This window comes from Homarus americanus, unplaced genomic scaffold (assembly GCF_018991925.1).
Source record: "Homarus americanus isolate GMGI-L3 unplaced genomic scaffold, GMGI_Hamer_2.0 scaffold40565, whole genome shotgun sequence".
Taxonomy (NCBI): Eukaryota; Metazoa; Arthropoda; class Malacostraca; order Decapoda; family Nephropidae; genus Homarus; species Homarus americanus.
The window spans coordinates 3,962,629-3,985,960 of NW_024735503.1; the positions used below are offsets into that span (position 1 = coordinate 3,962,629).

A 23,332-nucleotide genomic window follows, 5' to 3' on the forward strand; every position below is an offset into this window, starting at 1 on the left:
TGTGTGTGTGTGTATCTGTGTGTGTGTGTGTGTATCTGTGTGTGTGTGTGTGTGTGTGTGTGTGTGTGTGTGTGTGTGTGTGTATCTGTGTGTGTGTGTGTGTGTGTGTGTGTGTGTGTGTATCTGTGTGTGTGTGTGTGTGTGTATCTGTGTGTGTGTGTGTATCTGTGTGTGTGTGTATCTGTGTGTGTGTGTGTATCTGTGTGTGTGTGTGTGTGTGTGTGTGTGTGTGTGTGTGTGTGTGTGTGTGTGTGTGTGTATCTGTGTGTGTGTGTGTATGTGTGTGTGTGTGTATCTGTGTGTGTGTATCTGTGTGTGTGTGTATCTGTGTGTGTGTGTGTGTGTGTGTATCTGTGTGTGTGTGTGTGTATCTGTGTGTGTGTGTGTGTGTATCTGTGTGTGTGTGTGTATGTGTGTGTCTATTGTGGCTTCAAACATGCACACATACAGTACAGGTAAAAGAAATTATTGCCCAAATGGCAAACATATAAGGGAATATACTTTTCTTTGCACATGAGTAAAAATATCCCCCCCCCCAGTCAGTAAATGATATTTGCGGATTTGGCATTCGCAGCAATTTTGAGACCCAAACCCCCGCGAATTGTAAGGGCATGCTGTACAATGATCTGGTAACTGATCAAGTTTACTAAACAGTACATTTATCTGGCAACTGATCAAGTTTACTATACACTAACCTGGTAATTGATCAAGTTCACAACTGCATGCTTGAGCATCTGGGAAGGCTCTGCCAGCCTCTGAACAGCTGTGGGCTGCTGTGGATCAAACTGGGTTGAAGGAATCTCCATGCCCTCATCCAGCGTCTCAGGAAACATGGCAGCCCTTACTCGCTGGGATCGAGTCTGGTTCAACTGCTGGTTCATGTCGTCAACCTAAAAACACAAAAACTGCTGTAATGAATCCTTAATACTGTACACACAGATTGTACTGTCCCAGAGAAGGATATACTGTGTTATACAGTATCACTGTAGACATACACTGAGAGCCGTGGCAGATGTACTCAGTACAGTATTTACTAAGGTAAGTCCAGTAGCCTTATCCTGATGTTTTTCCATAAGTTACCTAGAGGTTTAACCTTCAGAGTATGACTAGTGTTGTTCTAAGCCAAACTGCAGGTCACATCCGCAAAGTAATACTTACTTAGGCATGAAAATAGCTTGAATTTTGTATAGGTCAGTCCCTTATCAAATTACATTCAAATAAGTTTCATTGAAATTCTTTCTATGGTTGAGAAATTATAAAGTGGATCTAAAATAAGGGAGCATGTAATGACAAGAACTTGGTCACAGAGACTACCATAAGTGGAGACTATATGCTCCCCAGATGACACCAAACACAAAAATCCTTTTTCTGTATTTTTGGTGAACATAAGAAGTACAGTGTACTGTATTTGCTACCTGCTCAGTAGTGAAGGCTGCTTGGTTGAAGCCAGGCTGTGGTTGTCCCTCAATCCAATCAGCATCCATGTCCTCCTCCTTGCCAGTGAGGGATGGGGCATTTGTGGTGGCCCCGGAGTGGATGCCCGAGTCACTCATGTATGTGTTCTGCTGCCACATGGCAATCTGCTCTTTGGGGTTCTGCATAGGCATGTCTGTAGGGTTGTGGTACCCGCCTTGCGACACTGTCGTGGCAAGAGAAAACAAGTACAGTATTAGTCTACATTATACCTTTGTCTCACACAATATCAAGCTTTGTTTTTATCTTTAATGAAAAAGGCTCACTTGATCTCCATTCCATTAAGAAAAAATATAAAGGCTCACTTGATCTCCATTCCATTAAGAACAAATATAAAAGGCATAATGTTTAATGTTAGAAACAGTATATTGTACAGTACTGTACAATATAGCCTACAACAACGTGTTATTATTAAGAACAGATGGTGACACCCTACATCAAGGAGGCAAAAGATGATCAATATGTGAGAGAAAAAACAGGTGGGAATAAGGAGAATAGAAGTGGTAAAGGAGATATGTGGTAACAGGGCAGAATGGAGGCTTTTCTATCTTGGTTATCATCTCTGAGGGGAGCTCCCTGGTGGAGTGAGGTGTGAGCCACAGCACAGGTAAGAGATGGAACCACCTACAGAATAGGTGAACATGGGTTTGCTGGGCTTCTGGTCTGCCAGTACACATGATCTCATCTTGGAAGCAGCAGTCTTCTTATACTATTTTTTAGTGGGAGACTTGAGAGGATAATCAGGCGGAAGGGGAGTGTGGGGTTCTGTCCCAGCACGGTATAATGGAAAATAATGTAATGATTACATAAAGTTTTATGAGATCGGGAAACTGTAATTGGAAATTAATATTTGAGTGTACTTCTCAATACAGTATGTACTGTATAGTCACAATCATGGTAAAAATAAAATAAAATAAAATATTTGAAAAAGCATGGGAAATAGAAGATTATACAGTAGTACTTTAAATAAGATGGTTCAGTGAAAAAAAGAAAAAGAAAAAAGTTTGCCTTGAAAAATATAAATCCCAGTTACAAAATTACGTCTCATTTTTATTCTGCTTGATAAAAATAGAAGACTGCTTAAAAAGATGACAGCTAGAAAATAAATTCCTTAGCTTGGTAAATCATTACTCAGTTTGACATAACCGGAGAACAGTGCGTACAGCGCATCATCTTATTCAACAATACAGGTCACGGTATCCACAGGCTCACGACACTGTACTGTACTGCAGGGATTAAATCAGAACACACAATGGGTTGTCATCATATAGTACTCAAGGGATTAAATAATATATAATTGCAGTGAACAAAGAATCTATGGATGACTGATTACTGTACAGTACTGTACTGCTACTTGTTTTCTTTCCAGAGATGTGAAAAATGATAAATATATCCATACGTTTCACAAATTTAATATTGGCTACAGCACACCAGTGGCTGAAGTCTTTCCACATAAAATTGTCTGTATTATGGTGCAGCATTTATATGAAATCATCTACTGAGGTTTCTCTCATTAAATCTGTAGGAACAAGAGCAGGATGATGGCTTCCCCATAACCTTTGCTGCCATCATCACCATCATCCTAAGCCAGTACAGTATCAGGTCACTGCTGGATGATGATCTCATATATAATACAGTACTTCCACAATATTTTATTTAAGTGCTTCTCTACTCTCTAAACTCATCCACATTTACCGATTTCATCCCTAAGTGGTATTTTCTTATCTCTTGGGAGCCCATCGAGGAGTATTGGCATACAAATTGACACGACTTCTGCTGTTAACTCGCACCATAATAATTATCTCTGATTCAAGTACAGTACGGTGTATCTGATGCCTGTGAGATGTTGAGTGGGCTCCACCTGCTTTTCTTTACTGGCTCTGTATCCAAGTGACTGGTCCAAACAGCCCTCAACCTATCATAACCATAAGCATTGAGAACCATTACAATTGGAACCTAATCCTTGTGGTTAAGTTAGGGGCCCAATGACCTGCCATACTTGACACCATCACCAACTTAAACTGTTTCTATGACTAAAAGTAATACTAATACCACACACTTAACTTGTCCAGTGTGTTTACATGAAGCAATGCTAATTAATATGGATGTAATTTATCATCTAACTTGAGGGAATGAATGACTAAGTACACGTGAATACCTCTATTTGTTTACCCTGTATATAATGTGTATGCTGTAAGTTTAGGTTATGAACAAGTAAGCATTTCTAAATCCCTATACTGTATCAACACTTTCCCTGTCACTCACTACACTTGTCTTCATCATTCAGGTTACCCCCCCCCCTTTCTCTTCTCTCTGTTCTTTGAGGTTTCTGTACTCCCTTCACCACAGACAGTGAGGTTTAAGTCAGGTAGAGACTTGTGGGATTACTAAATATATTGCCTCAGTCAACCATGGAAGAAACATCATACATCATCAAAATCACACACAGCATGTATACAGCACTCAGTTAAGACAGCATGTATACAGCACTCACTTAAGACAGCATGTATACAGCACTCAGTTAAGACAACATGTATACAGCACTCAGTTAAGACAGCATGTATACAGCACTCAGTTAAGACAACATGTATACAGCACTCAGTTAAGACAACATGTATACAGCACTCAGTTAAGACAGCATGTATACAGCACTCACTTAAGACAGCATGTATACAGCACTCAGTTAAGACAACATGTATACAGCACTCAGTTAAGACAACATGTATACAGCACTCAGTTAAGACAGCATGTATACAGCACTCAGTTAAGACAACATGTATACAGCACTCAGTTAAGACAACATGTATACAGCACTCAGTTAAGACAGCATGTATACAGCACTCACTTAAGACAGCATGTATACAGCACTCAGTTAAGACAACATGTATACAGCACTCAGTTAAGACAGCATGTATACAGCACTCACTTAAGACAGCATGTATACAGCACTCAGTTAAGACAACATGTATACAGCACTCAGTTAAGACAGCATGTATACAGCACTCAGTTAAGACAGCATGTATACAGCACTCAGTTAAGACAGCATGTATACAGCACTCACTTAAGACAGCATGTATACAGCACTCAGTTAAGACAACATGTATACAGCACTCACTTAAGACAGCATGTATACAGCACTCACTTAAGACAACATGTATACAGCACTCAGTTAAGACAACATGTATACAGCACTCAGTTAAGACAACATGTATACAGCACTCACTTAAGACAACATGTATACAGCACTCACTTAAGACAACATGTATACAGCACTCAGTTAAGACAACATGTATACAGCACTCAGTTAAGACAACATGTATACAGCACTCACTTAAGACAGCATGTATACAGCACTCAGTTAAGACAACATGTATACAGCACTCACTTAAGACAACATGTATACAGCACTCACTTAAGACAACATGTATACAGCACTCAGTTAAGACAACATGTATACAGCACTCACTTTAGACAACATGTATACAGCACTCACTTAAGACAACATGTATACAGCACTCAGTTAAGACAACATGTATACAGCACTCAGTTAAGACAGCATGTATACAGCACTCAGTTAAGACAGCATGTATACAGCACTCACTTAAGACAACATGTATACAGCACTCACTTAAGACAGCATGTATACAGCACTCAGTTAAGACAGCATGTATACAGCACTCAGTTAAGACAACATGTATACAGCACTCAGTTAAGACAACATGTATACAGCACTCAGTTAAGACAACATGTATACAGCACTCAGTTAAGACAACATGTATACAACACTCAGTTAAGACAGCATGTATACAGCACTCAGTTAAGACAACATGTATACAACACTCAGTTAAGACAGCATGTATACAGCACTCAGTTAAGACAACATGTATACAGCACTCAGTTAAGGCAGCATGTATACAGTACTCAGTTAAGACAGCATGTATACAGCACTCAGTTAAGGCAGCATGTATACAGCACTCAGTTAAGACAACATGTATACAACACTCAGTTAAGACAGCATGTATACAGCACTCAGGTGACACAGCATCTACACAACACACAGGTGACACAGCATCTATACAACACACAGGTGACACAGCATCTATACAACACACAGGTGACACAGCATCTATACAACACACAGTTAAATGACGTAATATGCAACGCTCGTTAAGACAGCATGTATGCAGCACACAGGTGACACAGCATCTATACCGGCACCCACAGTTAACACAGCATCTGCCACAACACACAGGTGACACAGCATCCTATACAACACGCAGTTAACACAGCATCTAGCAACACGTGGGTGACACACAACATCTATACAACACACAGTTAACACATCTATACAACACACAGGTGACACATCTGCCTGCCCACACAGGCATCTATCTGCTTACGGGTGACACAGCATGTATACAGCACTCAGTTAAGGCAGCATGTATACAGCACTCAGTTAAGACAACATGTATACAACACTCAGTTAAGACAGCATGTATACAGCACTCAGGTGACACAGCATCTACACAACACACAGGTGACACAGCATCTATACAACACACAGGTGACACAGCATCTATACAACACACAGGTGACACAGCATCTATACAACACACAGGTGACACAGCATCTATACAACACACAGACACAGCATCTATACAACACACAGGTGACACAGCATCTATACAACACACAGGTGACACAGCATCTATACAACACACAGGTGACACAGCATCTATACAACACACAGGTGACACAGCATCTATACAACACACAGTTAACACAGCATCTATACAACACACAGGTGACACAGCATCTATACAACACACAGTTAACACAGCATCTATACAACACACAGGTGACACAGCATCTATACAACACACAGTTAACACAGCATCTATACAACACACAGGTGACACAGCATCTATACAACACACAGTTAACACAGCATCTATACAACACACAGGTGACACAGCATCTATACAACACACAGTGAACACAGCATCTATACAACACACAGGTGACACAGCATCTATACAACACACAGGTGACACAGCATCTATACAACACACAGGTGACACAGCATCTATACAACACACAGGTGACACAGCATCTATACAACACACAGTTTAGTTATGTAAGGAGGACAAGTATATAGATATTGTTGCTAGTATTGGGTTTGGCTGGATCACTGTACAGTATATATTTTGGCGAGTTAAAACATAATACTCCATAATTTGCAGGTAAATAATGTATAAAGTAAGTGAAACATACAGTCAAATAATAGAAGATGTGACAAGAAATTAAAGAAAAATGGATCATTAACAATTGCACATCCCTCCAACCAAAGATTGAAAAAAAATTAAAGCTTACCAACATATTGGACATTGCCAAGAATGAAACCAAAAATACACTTTCCCACTAAGACTGAAATCAATCAGTGAGTCAATGGTATATTGCCTCAAGTCAAACCCAGAGCTATCATGATCTACAGTACCTGCATTTGTCTAAGGCAAGGGCTTAAAAAATTAATAAAAAAATAACCATGGCTCCAACAAGCCCTACAACCTAATGTCTGAACTGTTACTGTAAACTGTAACTTTACACTAAAACTTAAATAAATTCACAGGCTATAAAATTATTTAAAATAAATTACAGTATACTGTACTGTACTTGTCACTAACAGCTTGACAGATAGTTTCTCTGCTGTAGCCACTACGTGTACCAGATCTGAACCTTCAATCATGGAATAAAAAGGAGCATCAAAAGAGGTGCAGAAAGCTGGTTGTTTCCCCCAAGTTACTGTAAACATTCATCTCTCAACTTCTGAGTCACATTAATAAGCTTTCAAAATGTGGTGCTCCAGGAATATGTTAACAGTTATAGATAGAAAACAAATATAGAAGCACGATTGTTGACTGAAACTAAGATACAGTATACTGCACTAGAGTTTTATAGAATAAGAAAAAATAATTATTGGACAGTATTGTACTTTGACCAGAACTTTAGAGATGAGGGGATGATGGTGGAGACATTAACTGAAGGTAAGCGGGCCAGGGGAAGTCAGCGACTGGGATGGATGAATAAAATTACAAGCCGAGTCCTCACAGATACAAGACCCGAGAGAACTAATGATGACCAGCCCAAGAATGTTGTTATTGCCAGCCCTGAGGACATGAGTGGTTGATTGAATATGCATGTGTGTATCTATAATGGCTAGCCCCTAGTAAAGGCAATTATACACCAAAAGTATTCTATAGAAACCAAAATGTTAATACTGAATACAGCCACAGACGGCACCACACTAATACACACACACACGGCAAGGTGGTGCATAAAAAACTGAAGTTATTGATGAAGGTACTGTACTGTACTGTATATCCCACCCCCCTACTAACATAGTTTAAGCTAATCACAAGGACAAACCCCTTTTGTTCCAGCTGAACTTGTGCTAACTACATATTGCAACTTTAAGTTTCTTTTGGGGTAAATGTAGTATTGTAGAAGCCTATTGGAGTATTTCTCTCTTCTAAAACATTTTTGAAATTACAAATCACCATTCATACACAACTTTCAAAAATATTTTGAATAGCATCAATATACTGTACTGTACTATGCTATATGTTTTTTTTCTTTCTTCGAGGTACTGTACATACAAATGTATTAGGGAGGCCATCCAGCCAAGCTCTGGTTACACTGTGTCATTACAGGTACAGTACTGTACTGTATTTACACTCTCATTCTAGACACTGGAGTAGTCTCCTCACTCTCCCCACCTACAGCTTGTAGAGCACAAAAACAGCACATCCTACACAAATGTTTCTACACTTTAAACCATAACTTCTGACAGACACAGAGGGCTAATGCTTTCAAAAATCAGAATTTTGCATCATGTTTTCCAGAAAAAAAGTGAGTTTAGTGAAATTTCATTACAAGTTTAACAGAATCAGGGTAAACCTGCCTGAGTGAGTCAAGTATGGAGCCGTATTTAAATAATTTATTTGACTGGTCGATATCTCAGTGGGTGTGGCCGGTATTGTTCCTAAGACTCAACAGCAAAAATGAAAGCACAACCCAGACACAATACTAACTTGTGTGTCCTGCCACTCTACAGTACACGAGTACAAACGTCAACTTACCCGGAACTGATAACATTCAGGAAGGTAACCAAATCTAGGTATTTACTAGGAAAGGAGGATAGGACTTGATGAGGAAGAATGACAAGGAGAAAAGAGGGGGGGGGAAAGAGAAGAATGAGTGAGAATGGAATAAAAAGAGGCACTTGGCATAATTTTTGCAAAAGTTTAACCTTGATAAACATTGGAAAGCAATATTCGTTTTTGTGCCTGAACTTACCTCTCAAAGAAAATTGCTTTGATTAACAATACTGTAATATGGATTTCAGCTCCAGAAATCAGACCCACAGCACAGTACAAGACAGAAACTTATATATACTAAAACAACACACCTGTAGAAAATGTCAACCAGACAAGCTATTATTCTAATCCAGGTTTCTGTCTCTTACTGTGAGTTTGATTTCGAAAATTACTTAAGAATAATTTTGTTAAGGCACATATTTCATGACAACTTCACTCACAACTTTACTAGTATGTTTATTGAGATTAGTGCAGTGTTATGAGTACAGTACAGTACAGCACAGCAGAGATAAAGATACCAACACAATTTAGACAACAGAAAAAGGACATAACAATCACTTATAAAATGTTCCAGCTGGCAAGTAAACACACAAATTATTGATATTCAAAAACATAAGCGTAAAAAGTTAGGTTATTACTGGAGCGAGTTAAACAACCAACTACGTCTATGATACACACACACGACTCTGGGTAAAACTAAACACTACAGTACGTGTGCTTACATTTGCAAAGCAGGAAAGAACCAGTGACCCGGCTGCAAGTGTAAATACAATCAGTAATAACTACTCCAAGGTCTTCTTGACAGGCATCACAACCCATCAGATATTAAGATGTAACTAATGTAGATAAATTAATTATTACTTCCAAGTCTAACTGAAACATTCCAAGAGGCATTACAACCCATCAGAAATTAAATGTAACAAAAATGTAAATACAAAGAGTAACACTGTAACTACAACAAGAATTTACTGAAGAAAGTCCAAAGGGCATCACAATCCATCAGATATTGAAATACTGTATTATAAGAGTGTAAATGTAGTCAGTACAAATTACTTGAAGGTCTTAACGACAAGGCCTGCATAACTCATCACAAATTAAAATGTTACTAATTACAATAAGTATTTACTACATGAAGGTCTTAACATAATCCAACATGCATCAACAACTATAAATAATAAACAGTACAGTAGTTACTCTACTGTACAGCACAATATATATACCATAAATATCCATATTTTTTCCTGACTACAGTACTTAAGAATTATACAGTAATTTCCCAGAATGCAACACACAGAAAAAAGATCCTGTGTTGCAGTACTGTCTAAATGCAAATATCAAAATATAAACTAAAGACCCTGTAATCCCCAAAATGTGTACACAGTGTACAGTACTGTTATTGAAAGTTTATGTAATAAACATATTACAGTAAATACAGTGTACTGTAATCACTTCTGGGGGATAACCAAGGCAACAAATGAGTCTGACACCCTAATATGAAATAATGAGAGAAAATGCATTAATGAGAAATTACCTTGGGGCATATGACATGACTTAACATGACACAAAAATACCCAACCCCAACCTTTAAGCCGAGTTATTACAAACACTAACTTTTTTTTCCCAGGGACCAAAGAAAAACTATTTTTCCAAACATGGTGTCAATACAGTACATCTTTTGATATGACCAATACCACAGGTACAGTTGTGGTCAAAAGTAATCATCCACCCCTCTCCTACTACCATATTCACGGGCTCAAGGTCTTTCTACACGACGGGTCACAAGAGGGTGAGGGAGGTATTGATGAGGGAAGAGCTAGGGATATCAGACCCAGGTAGGGTAGGAAGGCGCAAGTCAAGGACCACATACACAGTAGGAGTGTATGTGGTCTTAGATTTATCCTTAACACCTGAGGAAGGTGCTAAGGGTGGTGGTTGTAGCTTGACATTGATGGCGATAATAACCCTGACAGTTGATAGGCCTAGAGCCCAAACAACCAGCCAACCAGGAGGGTGGGTATCTGGGAAGTGAAGGGAGCTGTCATATGGACTTAACTTTCCCTTAGTTGTTTCTGCCTTTAATTGAGATTCTGGAGAGAACTATGAGTGAGCATTTGGTGGGTAATGTGCCATTAGGATTGATATGGCATTTGGCTTCTGAGAGGGAAAGCCCCTGATATGACAACCTAAGAGAGGAAGGGGGCATGGCTTTGTGTTCGGCCTTGCTTGCCACCACTAACACTAAACTAGGCTGTTGCTTATCACTTCCACCTCCCACATTAAGTCCATCCCTCAAAACCACCTGATGTCACATCCTCCAGTCATTCATGCAACACTTTTTCCTGGATGTTCACCCCTTAATTCTTGTGCATCTTCCACCTCCTTTGTCTACCTCTCTCCCTCCTTTCATTCACTAACGAATTCTAATATTTTCACCAACCTCTCACTATGTACATAAATACAAATTTGAACATAGTAATACACGATATGAAAGAAAAAAATCTCAATCCACCTTGGGCTCTCACTTGTAATTGGTTTACAAACCTTTTTACTGGGGAGTTGTGACTCTCCCTTAAAGCTAAGAGGGCACTCAGAAGTCCTACATACATGCCTACTTCCCACTCTGTATAAGTGTACTGTACTGGTGACTGTAGCTCAGTGGTAAATCATCTGCCTTCAAGTAAAAGGTCCCTGAATTCATTACCAGCTAGAGAGAAAGACGGGGTTCCTTGTTTGTACACCAGCCTTTGCACGCCCAGCAATAAAATGAGTACAGTACAGTACTGCACACTATTGAGCATGCTTGCCAATGGTAAAACAACCTTGGGTGGACGAGAATTCTGCCAAATGTATGAGGTAATCCACTAGCTGCTGAACTATGGTGGCATGCACCTTGGGTAACCCAGCAAACTACAGAGCAGAGTAACCTATTACCTGTACTACAGAGTGTTAAAAATTAAGGGATCAGGACCTGGTCAGCCACAAAGACAGGATAGTTATCACACCTGTGGTAACAGGATCAAATATATCTTCTAAGTCAATTTTTTTAACTTGGATTTTTCACACATTTTGCACTACTGTACAGTATTATCTTTCTCTGGATTGTGAGAAATACATTTCATTAAGTTGTTACCTCCACAAACAGGCACAAGTACCATATGCCTCACATATAGCTATGGACACTTCTGGCAGCAGACACCCCAGTTATCAGCACATGTGGGGTCAGTGCCAAAATGAATAGCTCTTCAAATCAACTTATCCTTCCCATCACAGCCAGAAAGATGTCAACCCAAGAATGCAGTACAATAGTGTACTGTATTATAAAGACAGAGTAAATGAATGAGCCAATAATGCTACCTATTAAGAACACAACACCATGGCTGATCATTAGAAACAATTTATAATACTATACTGTATGAGTACTGTACGGTATTGTATTATCACACGTGCAGTATTAAGATGATTTTACAGTTATGCTAATTCTTAAATCATTGTTACACAATAAATGATACCTGTACTTACCTTTTGTACCTGAATATACAGCAAGTTGAAAATTTGAGAGTAAAAATATTACTTTCGTAAGTGGGTTACATGCAATACTGTACAGTGCAGGGAAATGTTTTCTGCCATCTCAACTGCCGAAATACTGTAATTTGATTCAATCAAAGCCAACTGAGATGATGATACTGTACAGCCTGTACAAGGGAACTGTACGTGATAAATGTTCTTTATGTAAAATAAAATTATTTGAATTATAGTTCATTCACCAAGCTGCATCAACAGTGATTAACACAACCTTCAACACCTATACACCTAGAATTTTTTTAAAATAAAGTGACTAACTGGATCTTGTGTCCAAAAATAGATATTTTGAAATGATGCAACTTCCAGGTGATGACTGTCCATCATCTCCTTCCCTGACATACTGTACAGTACAGTAATGTGTATACACAAATGTGGATACAGTATAACCTATGTGATGTACGGTAAACACAGTCATGTGAAAGTGTCTGCCATTTTATTTTTGGTTGGTAATCTTCAGATATATGAACTACTGCACAAATGCATAACTGTCAAAGGTGTAGTACAGTTACAGTACTACTGTACTGCCAAAGGAGTAAAAATATTACAGTATCACAAAAGAGTTACCCAAGCCAGTGTATTACAATGTTATGTACAGTCACCAAAGAATTATTCTGCACCCCTGGGTGCGTGGCTCTCGCAATGAACACTGCGAGACTGACGCCATGTATTGGTAAGGTTGGTATCTCTGATTGTGTGATTCATTGTAAAACTAAAGTGCTGTTATTCCTTATATCATGTGAAGTAACCACAGAGATATTATCAGGAATACATATAAAACCCATAGCACTTAAACCAGATAATGTCATAGCATTATATACTATACAGTAGTATTACGTTTAGTCACCCACATACGGTAAGAATGGCAGGTATTCTAGAAACTGAGGTGCTGTATAGGAATTTCGCATGCTATGAGATACAACGAAATTGTATAAATACTCATGATTATAACCACTATCTAAGAAAGTGATGAGAAGTGGCATAATACAAGACCTCAACCAGAAAAAACAAATACAAAACATTTGTAACGTAGGAAAGTTATACAGTAAGTCCTCACTTAACGTCGGGGTCACGTTCCAGAAAACGCGAAGTTATACGAAACAATGTTAAGCGAATCAATTTTCCCCATAAGAAATGGATAAAATACGGGAGTTACGTTCCTGAGCCTCTCTTTGCCCCATGAATAAAGAAAATTATTGTCATTTCTATGGAAAATAATGCATGCATATACAACTACAAGTACTGTACTAAGTTTGTTATGGGTAATCACCGATGGGCCGAGGTGTCTGGTGGGTAGTGAGGCGGATGGCAGGAGCGGAGGAGGCGGATGGCGGGAGCGGAGGAGGCGTATGGCGGCAGCGGAGGAGGAGGAGGGTGGTGGTGAGTCACTGAGACTCTGCGGCTGCCTCCTCCTCCTCCTGCGCTGACTGGGGTTCCTCCGCTGCTGTTTGCTCCTCCTCTGTTGATGTTTGCTCCTACTCGGCTGCCGGCTGTTGTGAAGATACTGCTGCTGCTTCTGCCGTCCCGCAAAGAAAAAATTAATCCAGTGTTGACTGCTTGGTGCTACTCTTCTTCTCTTTATAGATCTCAGTGTAACAACCAAGACTGTCATCAATGTCGCGTTGAATCTTTGAGCTACGTTCTCTGTTTGGGTCGTCATACACTGTATAAGGATTTGCATACCTTGCTGGATCATGTTGAACGCTTCTGCCAACCTCTTGGTAGTTAGCATTCGTGGAGGTTCTTCTTCCTCGTCGTCATCTTCAACAGGACTGTGTTCTGTTAATTGTTGCAGATCTTCGTTGGTGAGCTCTTCTGTATAGGATGCCAGGACGTCCTCAATATCCTCTGATTCCAGCTCATCAAAACCTGCCTCTCTAGCCAAGCTGAGGATATCCCTATTCACTGCTGGGATTAACTCAGTGAATCCCGTAAAACTGCTGACGCACTCGAGCCACAGTTTACCCCACACACCATTCAGGCAACTTTCAGAAACCGTTTCTGAACTGGCAGCTTCACCAGTCATCTTTATATTGTGAAAGGTATAACGCTTAAATTGTTGAAACCATCCTCGGCTGGCCGTAAAGATCTCTTCCTTCGATCCTTCACCCTATTCTGCCTTTAAGTCGTCAAACAAGGATCTGGCCTTATGCTGGATAACCATAAGGCTCACAGGGGCATTGCGTTGATTCTGGTCCTCCATCCACATTGCCAGCAACTTTTCCACCTTCTCTATCACAGTGCTTCTAGTACGAGTCGTCTTAGTAGCACTCGGAGAAGAACCACTTCCAGTACTAACCTTAATCTTGTCAGCGTTGGTCTGGATAGTATGCACCGTTGTGGGGGTTAGACCAAGCACAGCGGCTTTGTCCACAGCCCATTCGCCTTTTTGAAAATGGGCTAATACGGTACATCCATTTTCGTAGCCAGGGTAATAGTCTTGCGTTGCCTCTTCACTAACCACTAGCATCAATAGCACTTAATGGGCACTTGGAAGCCAATTTCAATGGTTATAGTACAGTTTTAGAGCAACAGCACTTAAGCACACACAAATAATGTGAAGTCATAACAAAGACTGGCTTGGCGTCATTTGGGGACGCTGTGACGTTCTGCGAATGAGAGCAGTGCGTCGAGCCAAGGGAGCATACCGCAGCCAGACGGGAGCGGGTGATGTGCCTTAAAAAGTAGTCCCTGACGACGCAAAATGACGTAGCATCCGATCACCGGGAATTGAAAAAATTTTCGGTCTCAAAAATTTAGCGACAGTACTGAAACAACGTTAAGCGGGACGATGTTAAGTGAGGACTTGCTGTACAATATTACGCATAGGTAACTGAAGAGTCAATCATTCTATAAATATAGTTATTTGATGTTAACTACTCTATTCGCATCTTGTATCACATTGTGCACGCAGAAACACTGAAACACCTTATGGTAAATATTATCTACAGAGTAACTGGCAACTCAGGAAGCCAGGGCTGCCAACATCCGCTTTAACTCATGAGTGTTTTCAGAATTCTTAGTCCGGTGTGTCATACTGTAGGAACCCGTAAAGGTGCAGAATAATTTTTAGCTGACTTTACACAAGTCACAAAAAAACTTTTTATGAACACAGAAAGAGCGAAATCCAGTAAAACAATATCTGTACTGTCCAGTAATTTTTTTTCATGTTTCAAGCTGGGTTACAGCTCACAGGGAAATATGTACAGTACTGTATTCAACAAAGCCTTCTTTATGATAAATCATCCTCAGTTGGCATTAAGTGTGAGAGATTTGGCTCCAATAGTTTAACTTAATCATGCAGTACAGTATTGTACTACACAGCAGTATCTTGAAATGTTCTGTAATTTAAGTAAAAATAAAAGGTCAAGCACTCCTCAAATTTGTCACCTTTGTAGTACTGTACTTGAATTTAATGTGTATAATCTACAATACAGTATCTTAGCCTTTAAAGAATTTTTATACTGTACCATCTACCTTGAAATACTTACCATAATTGGTGGTGCAAATTTTGTGTTACTACATTCACAAAGGCCTAAACAAAAATGATGATTGTACACAAACAAATCCTGAGAAAAAGTGATATGGAAAGGCCAAGATTTCACCACTACTAGTATAGTACATGTATTGCCTTCCTATTACACACTAATTTAACCATTTTAATTCTGAGTCAAGATTTATCTGAAGTACAGTACAGTACAGTACAGTACCTAACCTGGTGCTGCAGTTGATATGGTTTGTGGTAGTCATACAGTACATATACAGTATCAGAATTTTACTGCTTTTAATTTTGTGAATTATGCAATACTGTACTGCACTATAATTTATTGCCTAGCTATACAATCTAACCTGTGAAGGTTGTTCTCTCCATAAACTTATATAACAGTAATCTTAACAAGCTCTTGAAAATCTAATGGAAACATTTTCCAGAGGACGCTGGCAATCTATGAATCTTGGTGACTTCTTGAGATTACAAATAGTATTAGATCTTTCTGGTGCTGTACAGTATAACAGTAATAAGGCCTCTCTACAGTCACATGTGTTGGTACAGTACAGCCATGAACACAACAAGAGGCTGGCATACTTACATGGAGAAAGGCACCTTCTTGTTAAGGTAAGGGAAGTATGACTTGACCCATAACAAACAAAACCTCAAACAAGGTAGACACACAGATGACTCCAATGTGTGACATCATCTACAACCCACCTAGCTATACCGTGTAGTATAGGACCTGACTCCTCAACAACTGCTGTTTCTGTGTTTACCAGATGTTCACCTACACATTCATGTTCCATTGACAATTTTGGACCCAAGCTTCAACCCCTCCTTTTTTGAGACAGAATCTCTCACTGATGAACACAACTTATTCCAGCCAAAAGGATTTTATTACAGACAAACTGAATCTCACTAAAGCCAAGCCAAGAAAATACATCAAGTAAACTTTCCACAAACAAGCCATTAACTCATTATTATAAGACAAATCCTTCCTAAAAGTACATTCTAATAACTATACTGTATACCAGAAGAAAAACTAGGAAGCAACAGAAGAACAAGAGCCAAATGAGAGTGAACTACAGTACATACAGCAGCTACTCGAGCACTGCATCCACTAGGCTGCCACACCCCAATTACGGTACAATTTAGAGAAGATTGTTAACTACAGCGCCTCCTAATAAACTTCTATTAGCAGTCGACAAAACAAATCTGGTTTCTTTCTTCAAAATTAACCTTACACTTTTTTTCAGTAAATAAGTACAGTATATAAATTCATGAATACTTACATGTCCAGTGTCCATGTTATAAACTAAACCAAATTAAATTGTACATAACCCCATTTACACCAAGTTTCAGACTACCGTACAGTACTTCATCCAAGGTTGTAAAACAAGCTGTGTTGGCCATTGTCAGGTAAAGTCACAAACCCAAGGCTACAATATCCCCTGGCCGTGGGACAACCCTAGTCACATATGCACAGTCAACTTATATGCATTCATTTACCAAAACAAGGAAAGAGAAGTACAAGTAAATAAAAATGTCTGCTGTTGACTCCCACCAATCTGCACTAAAGTAGGAAAGGGGCTTCATACAGCAGAAAAATGTTTTGATGTACTCGACCCAGGAAATACTGTATTGTATTGTACTGTACTAGCAACTTACAGGGTCGTGCTTGCTGGGGCATCTGATAACTCATGGTGCCGGCGGCTCAGCTCGCCTCACTCTGAAACACAAAAAACTATGTTAGAATTATGCAAATTCCCAGTTACAATACTGTACAGTACTGGAAAAGTCATTATCCAAATATCAATTTATTAACTACAGATCCTTAATCAGCATGTTCAGTAGTACCTACAGGTGCTCCTCTACTTAAGAACAAGTTCCATTCATGAGATTTGTTCGTAAGTCCAACTTTAATTATGTAGATATCATATATTCAGTATCGTACAAAATTTAACAAAATAAAGGATTGTACAGTACAGCTATACCCCAATAATAAATACCGTACTGTACAGCACATTACTGTACTCTCCAGTATATCTTACCAGACTTTAACAGTACTTTAATGCATAAATACTTTATATAATTTTTGTAGGCAACTGTGCATATGACTTGCAGTATGAACAATCAAATGGACATACGGACAGGTTTGTTCATATCTCTGAAAGTTCTTAAATCGTGTGTTCATAAATCGTGGAGCACCTGTACTTGATCATGTCCTTAGCTTTATAACAACAATACAGTAGGCTAAACAAAAGATCTTTAGTTTCCTTATTACTGTAATTCACAACAAGGATAAAAATACTCAAGTGAACTAATATATGTACAGTACCCGGTACATAAAAACATTAAAACCTTGACCCCAACAAAATCCCTCTCAGCTTATTCCAAAATCAAGACACAACAAGGATAAAAATGTTCAAAGAGAGATAACCAGTTTTATCAGGCAGCTTCAGAAACACAAAACCCATTTTAGCTTACTACAGAAAATGTGAACAAAAACTTACAAGAACTAATGATCTCAGGTACTGTAATCACTATTGTATTGTTGGTGTATTAATGTTTTTGTTTCACACAGTAACTCGCACCAACACTGTCACCTACACAAATACTTTCACTTTGACTCAGAGGCTGAAAGCGGTGCTTGTTATCAGGGCAGCTAAAAGATAACATGGTGATAATACTGATAATGGCAAACTGGCATATGTTAAGAAAACACCACAAACAGGACCACAACACCAAGTATCTTTCTGGCGATACAAACCAACCAATACTGAAACGGTCCCACTGGCCTGACATCCTGTTAGTGGCAATGCAGATACACGACATCAACTATGCCTTCGGTAAACAAGGAGGCAGTGTGGCTGGCATTGCATCCTACCATCCTTACTTCCCCAACTGTATAATGTACTTAGATACCTCTTCACAGCAGGGTAGACTGGGCATACCTAAAGCAATAATCAATGACCCATAGAATAGGAGGCAAGTCATGTACCCACTCAGCTGCCACACTCCAGTAGGGGTCTTCACAGGAGAATATATGTCAGTGGCTCTGTTGATATTACGAAGCCTAGGAATCTATAACAAAACCATTAATGAAGGCAGAGATGTACCAACCAAACCTGACCAAATAATTCTAGGATATATTATAGTTAGCTTATGTTAGGTTTTGTGGGCTTGCATCATGTGCTGTCATAAATGTTAATCTTGTACAGTAGCTGCCATATGTCAACAGAGCTGCATTATGCACTTCCTATGGAAATCTAATATAATTAAGTCATTTCTAATTTGTTTTTTTATGTCTTGAAAATTTGTCTTAATATTAACCACCATAATGCTCAACTAACCTAACCTATCCTAACCATTTCCCCCGTGTATAGTTTGGGTGTTTATTCATGAGGTGAAATAACCTGTGAAGGCTAATTTTCAGGTGAAAAAATCACAAATCTAAGAAAAAATTGCCCATTCGAGTGAGGATTGAGCTTGTTAATAATATTAATTTTAAACCAACCTGTCATAACCTTAGCTACCCAAGGACCAACAGGGAGAAGAGCCTACAGCCACACTTCTTTGGGTAAGAAACCCTCTAGCTGAGACATTGTCTGGGCAAGGAGGTGAAGCACCCACACAATGCCTGGGTATATCTGTGGGGAAAATGTATTGTGCATGCAGAAGGCATTGTGAAAGTCTTATGTAAACTAAGCTACAGTAATTCAGTCCACCTTGTAGACACACTCCAACTGAGACTCTTGACCCAGAGAGCACTCCTGGCGGCCACTGCTGTTTGGTTAGGTTGGACAGGTTAGGCTTGGATAGTTTACTTCCAATGAGAAAATTATGGTTTGACAGCATATTCGTGGTATTCTCTGAACACTGGCAATCTTACAAGATAACAAACTGATAACAACAGTCTGTTTTACACATACAGTATATTACACAAGTCTCCAAGGAATTAGGAAGGAAATTCCTTATTTTCTCCCCTTCCCTCCCAGCCACACACACATGAATGCACATAAATAAGAGCTTTCCTATTTAAATATTCATAATATTAATGGTAATAATAATATAGTACTGTAGTATAGTGGAAAAGGTTGAAAAATATTGTTTAAGAGTTAATGCTGTAAAGACTAAAGTACATTGTAATGGTTGTTTCCAAATACTGTAGGAAATAAATCATAAAATAATGATTATGGTAGGCAACAGGGAACTTAAACAAGTGGATTTTTTTTTGGTATACCCTGTATATGGGAAGTAGCATCAGCTGTGGTAGATGGTGTACTGAAGAAATCAAAACAAGAATAGGGCCAGCAAAAACAGCATTTAACAATATAAAAGACCTAATGAAAAAAGACTAACTTTAATTTGAGAAAGAGGCTGCTTAGAGGCTTCATATGGCCAGGATACTATATGGGTCAGATGTGTGGACACCAGAAAGAGGTTGGAGGGATATTAGCACAAATATCAGGGCCAGGGGAAGGCAGAGACTGGGATGGATGAATGTAATTAAAAACTTGGTCCCCAGAGAGATATAAAACCTTAGAGGATTGGTAAAAACAGCCTGAGAACATTTAGAGCGGAGGAATGTGGTCACAGACCCTCAGATATGAAGACGGTACTCTGATTGAGTAGCATAATAATGACAGTGAAGCTAGAAAACATGTTTTAAATTATAGCTTTTGGTGTCCACAATGATTATTGTATAAGCCAATATTAACACAAACACAAGCAGTAAAATGCGATAAAACAATAATTTTTTACCCGAACTTATGAGAAACAGGACAAGATCAGAAATAGTGAACACGACGAAATGGTGAGCCAACATCCATAATTATCGTAGTAATACTGCACACGATTCTTGTTATATAACTGAAGATACATTCTCTACAGGTAAACAAGAGAGAAACTCCACGCTCAATCCCTGATACGTTACTGTGCCACCCAAATATTCCAGCCACTCTGTTTATATCTAAGGAGTGAACACTACAAACAACTTGAGTTATGACCAATACTTCAAGTGTTGTATGTGAACACTTGCAGGGCTAATGGTGTAGTGGACAGGTAATATTCATAAAATTTACCTCATACGACAACCAACACTGTGCCACCTTGGAATTTTAATGTTAAGTCTTATTAGTTGGTACTGCATGCTTGTCATTGTACAGTATACCTATGTACTGTACACTGTTTCTGTACATAGCTACTGAACCAATGTTAACTTATGTGACAATTTAACAGAGTAATTATCTACCTATTACAGAATTTGGCCTCCATTGTCTATGAGGAGATGAGGAAACAGGAAATGCCATTGTACTACAACACAAGGCACCAGAAATGTGTGTCACTCTCTCTATTTTCTATCTATTCTCTCTTATCTTTATCTCCCATTATCTCTTTCTTTTCTCAATCCTTCTTCTCCATTTCTCTTTTCCTCTCCATTTTTCTTCCGTTCTTAATCCATTTATCTCTCTCCCTCACTATCCAAATTATTTCATTCTCAATCTACAGCTTATTTCACACAAGATTAAGCAATGGGGGAGGGAAGGGAATCGTCAGGTGATCTGCTTAGCCTAGTCAAGCTTAGCGGTTAGCCTAGTCAAGCTTAGCAGTAGATAGATCTGCTTAGCCTATTCAAGCTTAGCAGTAGATGTTTGGGGTAAAGTTGTGTTAGATTTAGCCATGAGAGGTTAGGTTAGATTACAAATAGGATAGGTTGAAGGCCGGATACATTAGATAACAAGTAGGTAGGATAGGTTGAAGGCCGGATACATTAGATAACAAGTAGCTAGGATAGGTTGAAGGCCGGATACATTAGATAACACGTAGCTAGGATAGGTTGAAGGCCGGATACATCAGATAACAAGTAGCTAGGATAGGTTGGGTTAGAAGTAGGGTAGATTAGGCTAGAAGTGGGATAGCTTGGCCTAGGTTAGAGGTGGATAGGTCAAGTTAGAGATGGGATAGGCCAGATTAGGGGTGGGATAGGTCAGGTCCGAGGTGGGATAGGTCAGGTCCGAGGTGGGATAGGTCAGGTCCGAGGTGGGATAGGTCAGGTCCGAGGTGGGATAGGTCAGGTTAGGTCAGGTGGGTGGGATAGGAGAGGTTACAGGTGGGATAGGCCAGGTCCGAGGTGGGATAGGTCAGGTCCGAGGTGGGATAGGTCAGGTCCGAGGTGGGATAAGTCGTCAGGTTAGGGTTGGGATAGGTCATCAGGTTAGAGGTGGGATAGGTCATCAGGTTAGAGGTGGGATAGGTCATCAGGTTAGATGCAAGATGGGTCGTCAGGTTAGAGGTGGGATGGGTCGTCAGGTTAGAGGTGGGATAGGTCGTCAGGTTAGAGGTGGGATGGGTCATCAGGTCAGGTTAGGGCAGGTTATAGGTCAGGTTAGAGGTGGGATAGGTCATCAGGTTAGAGGGATGGGTCAGGTTAGAGGTGGGATAGGTCATCAGGTTAGAGGTGGGATGACAGGTCAGGTCCGAGGCGGGATAGGTCAGGTCCGAGGTGGGATAGGTCATAGGTCAGGTTAGAGGGATAGGAGGGGATAGGCCAGGTCCGAGGGGATAGGTCAGGTCCGAGGTGGGATAGGTCAGGTCGAGGTGGGATAGTAGGTTAGTTAGGGTCAGGTTAGATGGATGGTCAGGTTAGAGGTGGGATAGGTCGTCAGGTTAGAGGGATGGGTCATCAGGTTAGTGGGATGGGTCATCAGGTTAGAGGTGGGATGGTCATGAGGTTAGAGGTGGGATAGGTCGTCAGGTTAGAGGTGGATGGGTCGTCAGGTTAGAGGTGGGATAGGTCGTCAGGTTAGAGGTGGGATGGGTCGTCGTCAGGTTAGAGGTGGATAGGTCGTCAGGTTAGAGGTGGGATATCAGGGTTAGAGGTGGGATAGGTCAGGTTGGAGGTGGGATAGGTCAGGTTGGAGGTGGGATAGGTCAGGTTAGAGGTGGTGATAGGTCAGGTTAGAGGTGGGATAGGTCAGGTTAGAGGTGGGACAGGTCAGGTTAGAGGTGGGATAGGTCAGGTTAGAGGAGGGATAGGTCAGGTTAGAGGAGGGATAGGTCAGGTTAGAGGTGGGATAGGTCAGGTTAGAAGTGGGATAGGTCAGGTTAGAGGTGGGATAGGTCAGGTTAGAAGTGTGATAGGTCAGGTTAGAAGTGGGATAGAATAGTTTGTGATGGGATAGTTTAGGTTTAAGGTTGGGATAGTTCCAGTTAGCGGCAGGATAGGTTAGGAAATGCCTGTACAGCAGAGTCACTCACATAGGAAGTGGATCAAGTTGAGTCATTCATATCAGGTGTAGTGAGCACCATAAACTCACTCACTCCTCTACAATGTATTTCTCCTTTATTCATTATATTCATCTAATAATTCTATAACTCATTCTCTCCCGCGGGTTATTAAGTAGTAATTTAACTAAAAATAAATGTCCGTAATGGTTTAAATGACTGAAATATTTGAGTGTGGAGAGCAACCATCACACACCCACTCCAACAATACTCGTTCACTCACACTTGTACGATATATTTTCAGACTTATTTCCACCTTTCCCGTCTTATTTATCCACTTGAGCTTTACTTCAATCATTTCCACAAGTATTAAAGTTGTCGCTTCACCGATAACCCCATCATCAAT

At 39.8% G+C, this 23,332-nt stretch overlaps 1 protein-coding gene across 2 annotated transcripts in view; it reads right to left on the reverse strand.

Annotated features, from left to right (window-relative positions):
- The window catches only part of LOC121871220 (armadillo segment polarity protein-like), a 43,061-nt gene that overhangs the window by 19,420 nt on the left and 309 nt on the right, over nt 1-23,332 (reverse strand). Inside the window, exons 1-4 of one of the 2 annotated variants that reach the window (XM_042373413.1) lie at nt 18,213-18,303; nt 17,368-17,428; nt 1,416-1,639; nt 696-890 (exon numbers count right to left, since the gene is read on the reverse strand). In XM_042373413.1, coding sequence (XP_042229347.1) covers nt 696-890; nt 1,416-1,639; nt 17,368-17,401 — 453 coding nt within the window. In that variant the 5' untranslated portion in view covers nt 17,402-17,428; nt 18,213-18,303. Of the gene's footprint in view, nt 1-695; nt 891-1,415; nt 1,640-17,367; nt 17,429-18,212; nt 18,304-23,332 lie in introns of those variants that run through there. The other variant, XM_042373412.1, reaches the window with a different exon arrangement.